At 33.5% G+C, this 14,441-nt stretch overlaps 1 protein-coding gene across 1 annotated transcript; it reads left to right on the top strand.

Annotated features, from left to right (window-relative positions):
• Positions 1–272: 272 nt before the first annotated feature.
• Positions 273–2,268, top strand: LOC119674407 (segmentation protein Runt-like). Its single transcript, XM_038085549.1, has 2 exons — positions 273–906; positions 1,047–2,268. Exons 1-2 carry the CDS (start codon positions 333–335, stop codon positions 1,985–1,987), a joined length of 1,515 nt encoding a protein of 504 aa, XP_037941477.1. The 5' UTR covers positions 273–332; the 3' UTR covers positions 1,988–2,268.
• Positions 2,269–14,441: the final 12,173 nt, after the last annotated feature.

Raw genomic sequence — 14,441 nt, 5'->3', positions numbered from 1 at the left:
AAACACGGCACGTAATTAAGTGAAATATTTTACGGAAAACGTTATCAGTTAAAAAAAAAAATATGCAAAATACGTAAAGAAATTTTGCAAAACTAAAAGTGTTAAGAACATTAGTGACCCTTAAATATAAAGATTATAGACAGTTCTTCAAGCAATAACTGTGCAATTCCCTTTAAAAACAAAGAATTATTTTTATTGAAAAAAATTAAAAGAAAAATTGCATTAAATGAAAACTAAATCATAAATAAAATTTTAAAAACAAATTCGCCGAACTTAAACACATTTTGGATTTTATAACACCTCCACTTGCTTCAAGGATTAAAGATTTAAGTATGCATTTACCAGCCGGTCCAACAATGGTAGCTGCACCCACACAAATCTTGCCAAGCACACCCAATACCAACAACTCAACACACAATAGCACACATTCCGCCAGTTCGACAGGTTCGTCTACTCCGGATAACAGTAACCCCGCCGTCAAAATGCCTACGTCCATGACTGACATGTTCGCCAGCCTGCATGAAATGCTACAGGAATATCACGGCGAACTTGCACAGACCGGTTCACCTTCCGTACTCTGCAGCGCATTGCCCAATCACTGGCGTTCCAACAAATCTCTGCCTGGTGCATTCAAAGTGATCGCCTTAGACGATGTTCCCGATGGCACTCTAGTCTCCATCAAGTGTGGCAATGACGAGAACTACTGTGGGGAACTGCGCAATTGCACTGCCATCATGAAGAATCAAGTAGCGAAATTCAATGATCTACGCTTTGTCGGCCGGTCCGGACGTGGCAAGTCATTCACGCTAACCATCACAATTGCAACATATCCTGTGCAGATCGCCTCCTATACAAAAGCTATTAAAGTCACTGTGGATGGACCACGGGAGCCAAGAAGTAAGCAAAGTAAGTTTTTTAGTTTGTTTAATTTTTCTGTTGCTTTCTTGCACGATTTTCGTTTTCATTCATTTACATTTTTGAGTTATCCTTTCATTTCTTTTTTTTCGTTTAAAATTAACAAATTCTCTTCTTTTATTTACTTTTAGGTTATGGCTATCCACATCCGGGTGCTTTCAATCCCTTCATGCTAAATCCTGCTTGGTTGGATGCAGCCTATATGACCTACGGTTATGCCGACTACTTCCGCCATCAAGCAGCTGCTGCTGTGCATCATCCAGCACTGGCGAAAGGTTCACCCACATTACCCGGTACAACTATAATACCACCACCGGCTGGTGCACCAGTTGACTTCCATCACACACAAATAACACCACCACCAAATGGTGCACCACCCATGCCTTCAAATCAGGCCTTAGCGGCTGCCAGTATGATGCCATCACCACCAGGCTCCGCATATGGCATGCCACAGTTTCCTTTCAATCCCGTAGCTGCAGCAGCGGCGGCGGCAGCAGCTTCTGCACATCCTGAACTATTACATGCACAACACAAAACACATCCACATGCTTTTCATCCTTACAATATCGCTGGTCTGCGTATGAGAAATACACAACTACCGCCACATGGACCAGTGGAGCATATAAGTCCTGCACATATAAGTCCTGCTTCATCACGCCCATCATCGTCTTCACCCCCAACGCAACATCCGATCAGTAAACTAAATTCATCAGTCGAAACCAGTTCACTGCATGAACAATCTGTGGATTGTTCCGATGAGGATTCGGATGATGAGCAAATCGATGTAGTCAAGTCAGCTTTTGTGCCGATTTTGAGGCCCCAATTACCAGCATTCAGCTCTACTGAAGATCTTGACAAATCCATCGACTCAACACGCTCCTCACCCACGCATCAACTGCCACCACCAACGCAACAACGTTCACGTTGCGATTTGAAGGCATCCTCAGTAATGAAACCACTATTCCATGAGTCCGTGCAACAAAGACAGACATCTCCGGAAATAACAGTGCCGTCCACCACAAAAATCAAGACAGCCAACAGTGTACAGAAGACAGTTTGGCGTCCCTACTGAGTGGTCACATTGGCACAGCAAGTAGGACTACTTCGACACTTGGCCAATGTACTTGGCAGTGGAACTGAAGCTCAGAATAGTGCCTCAGGCGCGTTACTGCTGCGCTCAATGCAAACGGAAGATGCTAGCGAGAAGCAGTGAAATGCCGTCGGCAAATGCAATACGCAAGCGGTAACTGATATGAAACGGATTTGTATTTGAGGAGTAGTGCCCGCTCTCTCTTCCACTCTTGTGATAGTACTTGAGAAGCAGAACTTAAATTTATTTGTGATATAGTGTTAAGTTAAAAATTAAAAAAAACAAAAAAGTATGTAAAAAAATGTACCAAATTCCAAGCAAAAATGCAATTGTAGTGAAAAATAGTGCACATCCTTCCACCAGCAACAAACAAAAAGGATATGCACCTTAAGTGCATCATTGAAAACCAACAAAAAAAATAATAACAAAATAGAAGAAATCCTTAAAAAATTCTTAAATGAATTCTGGCGAATTTTTATGCTAGATTCATAAAATCGTATGCAGAGTTCCTCATTCCCAACACCAGACAAATATCCACTAAAAACCTACTAAGTGTCGTACTTCAGAAAATTACTGGAAAATTAGCTAAAAAAAAGTGTAGTATGAAATTAAATCAATTTAAATTAAATGAAAAATTATTAAATGGAAATTATTGATCAAACGGAAATGCAATTTGTCGATTTTTAGTTAAATTGTTAACTGAATTTGCTCGCCACTAAAACTCATTCACGCAGATGCACTAATGTCAAATAAATGTTTTCAAACTTGCTCCTTTTTTCGCCTGTAAATAAAAAGTTTTATTAAATGTTATATTTATTTTTAAGTAAAACCATTGTATTATTTATTTTTTAAGTTTTATTATCATTATTTTTATTTTATTGTAAGTTATTAATTAATACTCATACTGAAAAGTTAATGTAAATAATTAAGAAAAAGAAAGAAAAACTAGCAAAAACCTAACTAACGAATTTCAACAAAAAATATAAAATATATTTTTACAAATTAAATAAAAATTGTGATTTTATTTATAATGCAAAAATAATTAAATTAAAATTTTAATTTAATTTTATGGATAAGTGAACTCAAAGCCAAACCTTTTGGTAACCTAGAATTTGTGAATTTTTACATTAAATATAATTAATTTAATTTAATGTAAATCATGAATTTAAATTAATTGCATATAATTAATTAAAATTATAATTCTTTCTTCTTTAAATTCTACTCACTCCCTTCACGCTGCTACCAAAGGATCAAACTATTAACTCTCAGTGAGCTATTAGTTCCATTAACATTTATGTCATTGAAAGTTACCAATAACCATTTTTACATAAATGAAAACACAAAAAAAAATGTTTAAACTTTCGGAAAACATACTTTTACAAACAGAAGTTTACAGATAGTTTATAGATAGGAATTTGTTATTTAAAGCATATGAGAATTGTATTGCATGTTATATTACATTTCAAGATTTGCGAAAATTCAAATACGCTTAACATTTCCCACATAGTGGATGTATCTTCAGCTTTTTTGTATTATTGATAAAGTCTTCAGCATTAATTTAGCAAATAACTAGATCGCTTTATCTTAGCACGATTGTTTCTTTATTAGTTTTGAACATAATTTTGATAACAATATCAAATTTTGTTCGGTTACTTACAGTTATATTAAAATTCCCACTCTTATATGAAAGTAGAACTATAAAATTCAGTACCATTTTCATTGATTCGATTGGGTGATTCTAGAATCTCCATATTTTGTAAAGATTGCTGCTACTCTGTCTTCTGCAACCCTCATATATTGTGACCAAGCCATTTATATTGCAGTGTCGTTATTTCTTGAATAAAAGATAGTTGCCTCTTTTTGAAATTTAACGGGATAACGATATGCGACTAGATATGGCTATGTTATATGATTTACACGCACTAAGCACTGCTGATAGTTATATTCAAGATCTGATTTGCATATAAAAGTGGGATTTTAAGATTGGAATGGAAGGTCCTTATTTTCATCGATTCCATTGAGTTGTTTGGAGATTTCCATACTTTTATATTATTGCCGCTAATGCCGCAATTATAATCTAAAATACATGAGTGATGTCTTTGAAAAGTCCGGATAGAATGTAACAAAATTATTTTTATTTCTATGTCAGTATTTGCCTTGTTTGGAACCATAACTCTGAAACAAAATCCAAATGTATTTGTGCAGATCACTTGTGTAAAAAAGAGAACGCGAATCCTTAGCGCTTAAAGGCATTGAGCGCTGCTGATGGTTGTAGTTCGACACCCACTAATATGTAAAAATATAACTGAAACATTAGTATTGTAAAGTTATATTTTTGTACTAATACAAATATTATGAAATCTCCAATTTAAAGATAATGTCAACAAAAGCCAATTTTTCCTATTTATAAATAAATAATTAGTTTCTATAAAGAGGTTTTCGAACAGAAGTGAAACAACAACAAAAATTTTTATTTTTTTTAAATTATTTTAATTAATTGAATTTTTGAATTAGTTTTTATTAATTTAAAGCTGAATGATATAGTGACATATATAATATATATAGTTATAATAAATGCAAAGAGGTCATAACTTCCTTCTGATCTTCGTATCTTCGTAAATGAAACTAAGTATTCAATGAACTTATACACTTAATAGACCAAAGCACTTGGAAATAGAATACTGATCTTGGAAATCATTTTGTAAAGTGGTTTTCGAAAAGTAGTGAATGTATTTTTATATTATTTTAATTAAATGAATTTTTTGCTGACCATACAGCTGTTTCGAATATTGCCAAATACACATTATCAATCGTCGTGAAAATAATAATTCTTCTTGTATTTAATTTAATTGTTAAATTATTTTTTGAGACTACAAGTACCACAAATAGAACTCGTGCCCTGCCAAATTTGAAGTTCAGAGTCAACGTTTCTTAATCAACATTTTTCTAGAGTTTTGTTAATTTGATAAGAAAATGGGAATAAGGTAGATGATATAAACCTCTAGAAGTTACATTATGTTCAATATTAAACAATCTTTATTATAATACTTGTGTATATGTTTATTAAAGATGCATACTTTATTATTAAGGATTGAAACTACACGTCGTGTATCTTCTTTCTGTTTAAATAATGATTATGATTGGATAGTGAGGTGTGATGCCTTAAACCCCTTACTGCTTTTTGCTTAAAGAGTAATCAATATAAAACTTCAATAGAGTTAGAAATTTGTATTTAAGTTTCACTTTCCTAACTCTTCCAATTCTGGTAGTGCTTATATTCATACTACAACTTTTCTGTCTTGAACCGAAGTGCTATCTAAGTTATTGCTTTAATTTGCTAATTTTTTTCTAAATAAATTACAAGAGCATACATTTAAAAAAAAAATTGTTAAATATTATAACTATTTTGTTAGACATGCTCATTTTATCTCCTTCCTCACAAAGTATCTGTGAAAAGGACATTAACAAAATTCAAGGCTAACAGTTTCGTCCACACCGCAGAGCAAAACTAATACTTGACTAATCGAATGCAATCTGCACACATAATTACCAATTATTAGTACAAATTAATGTATCTATTTAATGTGACAAAAATGAACTCCAACAGATGAAATATCTACAAAAACGAATTCCATTAAAAGGCGTGAAGCGCATTTTAAAACCAAAATCCCAGTTTTGCGACCAGCACGGCTTCACTATGCTTCACCATGACAATGTGGGTGCTGTTGCAGTTGCAGTGGCTGTGCTGCACCAGAATAGGGACAGGAAAGGGCAAACGATTATGGCAACAATTGCCACATTAATCAGCATAACGACCTCAATTAACAAATGCTGCTGATTTGCTATTAGCAACATAAAGCGAAAAATAATAAAAATATTACAAGCCATAACGCAATAAACCACACAACATGATGCATGCAGCAAGGCTGATATGGTGTATCTGCTGGACATTGCATTTGCCTAGGAACTCCGAACTCCATACTACAGTAATACTATAGTAATGCACCACATCAAGTGACCTTCGTATGATTTAGAAATTGACTTTTACCAGATTTTAGGAGCGTATTAATGAGATCTGATAATGGTTAACAGTGGGACATGCTGGTGTACGAAAATTACGAACTCGCTCAGCTGTCAAGTTGAGCTAGAACTCAATCCAATATCCTTGGAAACACATAAGCAGGATAAATGTGGTAAATTGTTAAACAACGTGTGGTTGATAAAACAATTTGTGGTACATTTGGGTATAAATTTTACAGTCTTAAGATATTAAAAGCGTAAATTGCTTAATTTTGTATCTACGACCTTGAATGGAAGGATGGAAGGACACTATGAGGTATTGAATGGTCAATGAACTTGGAGTTTTAGAATATTTTAAAACAAACATTTTTAAATCAAAATATTCAATAATAATTAAAAAAAAATTTTAAAAATAATTGATTCAGATAAAGACAGATATTCTCTATCAACATAATCAAGTATGAATCCTGTGGATTTCAGGCGGGATTATGGATTTCTGGATAAACTTAGCTTATTCTCATAATTACTTATATTCAGTTTTGATACTTGATATTACACATTTTCTTTTTATCTTATTACTATCCATAACAATGAGATATCTTAATTTTTCGTGACTATATAATATATTTGCTTTATTCGTAATTATTAGCCACTGCAATGAGAGCATGCCTTACCTCGTTTACATTGCTTTTTCTTTTCTTACTATTTTCTTTCTTGCAATAGATGGAATGGATCGACAGCCACAATGTAAGACTTGAATCCTTAAAACCATCTCTTAAGAATGAATGGAACAGATTTTCAAGGCAAAGTGGAAACTAATGGCAGTAATTAAGGGGAGAAGTTGTGGACAAGATTCTTAATAACTAGAGGTCTAGGTTTAGCTAAGCCAGAAAGCATGGACCTGGCACAGGTGGGTGGGAAGAATATGAAAAATTGGAATTAATAGTTGCTATTACTTTGTAAAGAAGTTTCTCATATACCTGTAGTTCACTTTTGTTCCTGTTGATATGTTTTTGCCGCGATCAGATTAATGGCAAAATGAGATTCTGTTTTTCAAAGATTAGGCTAATGCATACTAACACCGAGAAAAGGTCCTCTGAAATGCAGTATAAAATGTTTCCTAGTTGTCGAAAAAACGTTTAATTTCATTTGACTTTTATTAAATCGGTTGAATATGAAGTGATAAATCATATTTAGTTTCGACCTAAAATTAGGTAAATTTGCCCTTATTCTTATATTTTAATTGAAACCAAAATAGAGGTTTTTTACTGTTAATAATAAAATTGAATAAAATTCCAATTATTTAAATCTTAAACCAAGGAATATTATTTAAATTGTCGACAGCATTAATTTCTCCAGATTAACTATATATAGAAGAGTCTCAAAAGTGCTTTTCTAATAATTAATTAGTAACTTTTTGAAATGGAAAGGATGTTTATAAGATTTTGAATAATATTAATTTGTTCAGCTTTGACTACATCTAGTAAAAGTCTGCAAAATCTTTTCAATAACCAATAAGTAACAGAGTAGTTATGGTGCGACCATTTCAATCCCGATTTTGTCTACCTTAACTCGAACTCATTACCTGGCAACTGAAAACGCATTCCTCTTCCTCTTCAACAACTACTGACGATTTTTTTTTTGTTCAATTGGGGAATAAAATCAAAAGAAGTTTTCTGTAAAACCGACAATTCAGCTGTGTATGGACAAGTTGGCCAGAAGCATTTGGCCAATATTTTAAGGCCTATTCATGTGGATCACTGACGGACGGGTAGAGGCACTAGAAATTTACTACAGTTACATTGAGATTTTTTCTCGGTGCTCGTATTTGCTTTGATTTGTTTAAAAAAATTATTGCCAACATTTTTAACATTTGTTGCCATTTTTGTTGTTGTTGTTGTTTTAATTTGTTTTGTTTTGTTTTTTGTGGAGCAACAATTTTTTTTGTTTTCTACAATTTGTTTTGTTGCATTTTGTTTATTGTTGGCAACACTTGAAGGATTTTCCGTTTGACCAAATCCTAGAGCCCTTCGCACAGTGTGTCCATTGATACTCTCTATGCAGTTTATTTTCCGCTTTCGAATCCACTTGAAGTTCATGAGTGGCAAACGTAAATCGTCAGTTTCGAGCGGATTTAAGTGAGTTGATTTTGTCGATTGGCTCGTAACTTTGTTGCCATATAAATTTTTTTCCATTCTCTCATATATAATATCTTTTTTTACTATATATTTTTTTTTATTATTTTTTCCAGCAATTTTTTTTTTCGTTCATTGTTGCTGCTGATATATATTGCTGCCATTAGTTTCTACATCAGTTGCTGCTGCCATCGATGCCATCGATTGTTTATGCGATTTTTTGTGTTGTTGAGCTTTTTGAAGTGTTGACGATTTTTAACTGTTGAGCAAATATGTTTCGTACGAGCGCATTCGAATCGGGTTTTAATGACTTCAACAAGGTAAGATAAATATCATAAAATCAGCTCAAATGTAAATATTTAAAAATCTACAAATTATATTCAGCAAAACAAAAAAATAATATCTTTTCAGATTTGTTTCACATAAAAATTGTTTGATTTCCATAACTCCTATTGAAGAATTGATCACAATCTTTAAGTGACTTCATTTTGTAGGGTATATTTACAGATTAATACATTTTTCTTTTTCCTCCTTGATTATTTTTAATAAATGAAAATGATACTCGTATAACATATTTTACATTCACTCTAACAAAAAAAAATGTACTGTAAACAGACCATCAAAAAAAAGCAAAATATGTAAAAGAATCAAATAATAGGTCATCAACTTTCAAATAACCCTTCCCGGATCATTTTTTGTTATAATTTATATATACATATATCAGTACTTAAAGCTTACATTTCCAACCTTTTATAACGAATTTTATTAAATGGTTCAAAGCAAGCGTTTCAATTTGTCAATTACTAAAGGCCCATTTTCCAGTAGTTTATTCTTAAATCTATTATATGTAGTAATATTCAAATACAGAGTTATTGTTTAGTTTATGCTTCCAATTTCTAATTCTTAATGGATTTCCCTGTTTGAAGAAATTTATTTCTCGGATTAAAGATGTTTAATAGTGTAACTCATTGTGTTACTTAACGCTACGTAGCTGTAGATAAGGATTGGTCTTATAATTTATTTGTGTAGTATCAGCATGCTATCTAATATGGATGAATTTCCTGACAAAATCAAAGTCTAGATATTTAGCTTTACTCTCTCAATCTTACTAGCAATTGAGAGTATTAACTCCAAAGTACTGAAAATTTTCATGGGCTTAGCTTCTGCTCATGACTGTTTCTGAAAGCATCTACAGATTCTAAGACAAGATTTTTTTTTTCGTTCGTGGATTGTAAAAGCTATTTTCTGACTAATTTATTTTATATGTAGGAACGACCAGGATGTGACAGTATAAATATGATTACGTTAGTTCTTGCATTAAAGAAATATATATGCTTATTAGCACTTCTTTCATAAGAGAATAGAAATCGAATCGTCGGAATAAAGTGATGATCACGGAATATGTGGAAATCTTTGCATCAGAAAAAGATCCTTGCTGCTGATTGTAGTAGCATATATGTAATTCTAACTTCCATAATCAGTTAATATACTACATTATGGATTAAACACTAACATCCTTCTCAATTCGTATTGACTATAATGCGATCAATTCCTTCTAATAGCGTCTTGTCAGTAACATGTATAAGGAAGTAGTTCTGGACTTCGAACCCATTCAAAAATAGTTCGACTTATTTTGCTTTGTATATAAGTTTCTTATTTAATTGCTTAATAGATTGTTTCTTCTACCTACAAGTTTCCACAAATTCTACAATGAGTATTAAAAGGAATGCGAAGTTCCTCTGTGTGGTTTCATATAGACTAATGATCAGATAAAACTAGTTCCCAAGTGCTGAACTTATTGTTTGAATGTCATGTTAACCGGGAAGTTACAAATAAATTAAAGGGGTTCTAATTGTTATTAGCAAATAGAGGAAAGTAAAAGTAAGTACTCTACTTACCTCTACGTACTCTAATTACTGCTCTTAACAATCTAATATGGAACATAAACTAGTACTCTTAAGGACACATCTAGAAAAGCAGATAATCCAAACAGTCCTTTTTCAATTTTATGTCTGAAATCTTTAATATTTTTAAAGTGTGAAATGTCACTTCAACACAGTATTTTGTCTACTATAGTATGTTAACTTAAAATTTTGTTGCATTAAATTCCAATATTGTCTCCATACTTCTGCCTTTTAATTCCACTTCCGTCCACTTTAGCCACAAATGTATTAACCCTCAAACCGATGAACCTCATTTCGAAACCTCAACGTATAAAAATGCTGCGTTAACAGTGATTTTTTAAGCCTAAACTATAACGGATTATTGACCGTATCCATGTCGTATTTAAGTCATCGTTAGTCGCAGAAAATCCCCAATAGAATTAAATATATTGAAAAATGCAAAAAAAAAATTGATAGGAAAATGAATATGTAAAAAAACGTTAGAGTGAACATAAAAACGCAACCACTACCGCAATGGTTAACAGTGAAAACCACGTTGCCGATACTCGTACTCGCACTCTTACCCATGGATAGACGCATTGGAAAATATTTGTTAGCAGAGCATTTTAAAGCCGCTTTCATGTGTTTTAGTAATGCAAGTGCAGATATGCAAGAACTGTCTTTAGTAGCTTAAATGAAAGCATATGTAATGCTGGAAGTAATGTGCTTTCGATCCGCCGCTTTGCATTGCAGCGATTAGAAGAGACTTTAGTTTGCATGCACTTAAGTGCATGTCAACTTAAATACGTAAGAAAATCGTTGCTTAGACGATTGATTCGCATTGCGTGACTAGTTGAAGTGCATATTGTATGACTTTAAACAGAAAAATTCTTTGTTTTAAGGAAGTTATTAACTTCAAAATTTGTAGAGTCCCACAATAGATTAAATGCAATAAATTTTTCCATGTTACTCTATAATGAACAAAATGCCAAATTGTTAGAGATTCAAGAGTTTATGGAGGCTGTGGAGGTTTGTGGAGGTTACTAGCTGGTTGCAATATAAACTGATGGCAATGCACAAAGCGTAAATTGCAATCAAATTGAAAAGTGTACCAAATTATAGCAGCACCAACATCAATGCGAGTACAAATGCAAAAGGATTGCATGCCTGCGATTATACGAAATTCAAATGCATGGATGCATGCAGCAAAACCGCGACCGCAATGAACGCAATGCAACGTGTTCCATGGAAACGCAAAATTTTGGGGTTTTTATGGGCCTATAGCCCAAGCATTTCGATGCTACTAAAAACGAAGCAAAAAAAACACCCTACACACATACACCCACACATGTACCGTGCCAAGCACACGCAAAAATCCAACTAAGACTACAAAATGCAAAGCAACGGAAAAAATTCCAAAATAAAAATGGCACAGAAGCACACAAAAGCCTGCCGGAAAATCGACAACAACGCAATTAAACAAAAGCACCAAAAACGCCGCAGAAAACGTACAAAATTCGAAATAAAAGTAATTCAGGCGCATTGCAATGTTGCCAGCACTGCGAACGCTTCGAGCGCAAACCAACGGTTGTAGCAACGGTTGTAGGCGCGGGTGCTTGCACATCAAAGTTCACGGCATGGCTCTTTATTGCATGTTAAATATAGGTGCACCTCAATCCCTCGCTAAAGACGCCATTTTAACAAAACACAAAGAAATTAAATGCAACGTTGCAATTACACGCCGTAGCCGCCGCCGCCGCCACTATTGCCGCCACCGTCGCTACGACGGTTTCTCTTGCTATTAACGCCGTACATGCGTTCGTCGTTCGTTCGTTCGTTCGTTGCATTTGACGTTACGTATACGCACTGTTGCCACACCAGCAGCTTTTATCGTCGGTGCAACATTTTTTCGTTGGCCAAAGTTAACAAACAAGCAATGAACCAAGTAAATTTGTGCTTCACTAATGTGTGCACTTGCCGTCTGCCCCGCTGCATAGCCTGTGGCCCATAGCCGATAGCCCATCAAATGTCCGTGTGTTGGCATCAAAAAAATTAACACAAAATTTTTTCAAATATTTTATTGCAGTGCATTGATTAACTTTGTGTGCTTCTCACCGCCCTTCCCGGACACCTCCTAGCAACAAATCGCTTTTGCCTAATTTTTCCAGCCCCTCTCTGACCTATTATAGCTTAACGTGTTTTATACGTAATTTGGCAAAATTTATTTTCTATTTTTCGCATTTAAATAACACATTTGCAAGTAACATATTACCTTTTTTGCCTTTTCACATCAAAAGTACCAGAAAAAAAAGGAAAATTGGCGAGAATAGCGAAAATTTTTGAGTGCGGCAATGGAAAAAAATTGGAAAATAGTTTTTCAATTTTCGCAATTTTCACATTTTAACGCACAAAAGACATAAAACGTAAATTTTCATTAATTAAATGCATGATATTGCCAGATCGGTGGTCGATTGCGAATCTGCTTAATGAATACAATGGTCAACCGTACATGAAATTCGCTGAATTAGCGCGATTTAAATGCATATTTCCACCGCTCCGGCGAGCAAAAAGCGAAACAAAAGCCGTTGCTGAAACACCAGAAGAGCCGTTGGAAAAGCATCATTGAAATAGTTTTGGGTTGGAAGTAATTTCGATGAAATGTTTAATTTCACATTAAGTATTGAACGAAAGTCTTTAATAGCACATTTTCAATATCATTACATTATCTAGGTGGAGGGGGTGTATTATGTAAGGAGTGGTAAAATGTAGTGGACTTTCATAAATAATCCCGTAAGTTTAACTCTTAATAGTTTGAAAGCAATATTCCCACGTTTTGATATCATAACATTATGTAGTTTGTAGGAGTGTTTGAAGAAGTAGTGAAGTCAAAAGGACTCCTAGAAATAAACCAATAAGTTTTGTTATTAGTAGTCTGAAGGCTCCCATTTTCGATTGTAATGCATTATGTAGTTAGATTATATTAGATTATGTTTTAAATTAGTTGGGAACTTATCACCGCATCACTACATCCTTTTAGGATTATTTCGACACACACAGTTTAGTTCTATAGACGAGTAGCAGTTACGTCCTTTGGAGAGATATTGTCTAATTCCATTATAAGTGGATTGGCAGTTGATAAGTACCGAATTCTGAGTCTGGAGAGACTATTACAGTACCACAGAATGTGTTCTGCTGTTTGCCCTTCTTCGTAACAAAGTCTGCAGCTATCGTCTGGAGTGTTAGAAAGTGTTAGAAGTGTTAAAAAATATTAATATTCCACATCTATTACCACTCTTTAACCTAACTTTTTAGCATGACACTTCTTAATAACATTAGGTCTTAGTAATTCTTCCAAATATAGTCCTTTTAATTGTGTCTACCTTATCATAAGTAAGTCAATTTTTTGATTTTCATAACCATAAGCTTCCATCAATTGAAATTTTCTCTCCAGTATCGACTTTATTAAAGCATTTAACCAGACATGGCTTTCTTAGACTAAGCTGATTCACATGCACTATTAATGTCATAAATATACTACCTGAAAGCTGATAAGTTCTGATTAATTCTGATTTGTGATTAACAATGCTAATTTTATAGGGAAACCAGATATATGGCTGTATTAAACTAGAGTATGTAATATTATAGTGAACAATAAATGTAAGCGTCATTATATATCTATTATGTATTATGTATTTTTTATATCCAGTCCAGTATCTGCTCAAGCAACTGTCCAGTATTATCAGTATATCAACTATCCGGCATAGTAGTTTTCTAATTTCGATATAAATATGTTTAGATAAAGCTCTTTAAACTAGCTAGCTGAACTTGAAGCTGTACTCTACACAAGAAGCTTTAATGAGCCATACATCTTATGAGGCCTACTTACTTTGTTATCTGTCATGTATGTATGCTACTCTTATGACATTTTTTCCATATATGATGAAATCGTACAAATTTATTAACCCTTTCTTCTTGATTTCCATTAAGTTCCTTAATATTTCCATCAATTTCGATCCACATAATCCAAGTCATACAAAACATTTTATGCTTTTTTAAGTTTAAAGCAGTATTTACCATTTTGCTATCTAAGCTATTGTCTAAGCCAATAATAACAAATTATTTGCTAAGCAAAACATAAATCAAATTTATCGTCATCCAGCACCTCACCAGCCTCACCAGCGTCACCATTTCGCCAGAACTTAACCAACATAGCGTTGATAAATTTTTGGCCAATTCGTTAAAACATTTTTGCTATTGTTTAACAAACCAATTAGCAATCAAAATGAACTAACATTGCAAATGAACAGTCAACAACAACAACAACAACAACTACTACTAATACTACAATAAGTAAAACAGAAGTGCAATGTCAAAATTCAGTATTCAAGAGGTAAAATT

The sequence above is a fragment of the Teleopsis dalmanni genome, chromosome 1, assembly GCF_002237135.1.
Source record: "Teleopsis dalmanni isolate 2A chromosome 1, ASM223713v2, whole genome shotgun sequence".
Taxonomy (NCBI): Eukaryota; Metazoa; Arthropoda; class Insecta; order Diptera; family Diopsidae; genus Teleopsis; species Teleopsis dalmanni.
Note: the sequence above shows the minus strand (reverse complement) of the source record. Positions and strands in the feature narration are given on the sequence as shown.

What these genes read in the sequence shown, in the direction of transcription:
- LOC119674407 (XM_038085549.1), top strand. Translation starts at nt 333, where the DNA reads ATGCATTTACCAGCCGGTCCAACAATGGTAGCTGCACCCACACAAATC. An exon ending in GGAGCCAAGAAGTAAGCAAA is followed by an intron (nt 907 to 1,046) that starts GTAAGTTTTTTA and finishes ATTTACTTTTAG; the next exon opens with GTTATGGCTATCCACATCCG.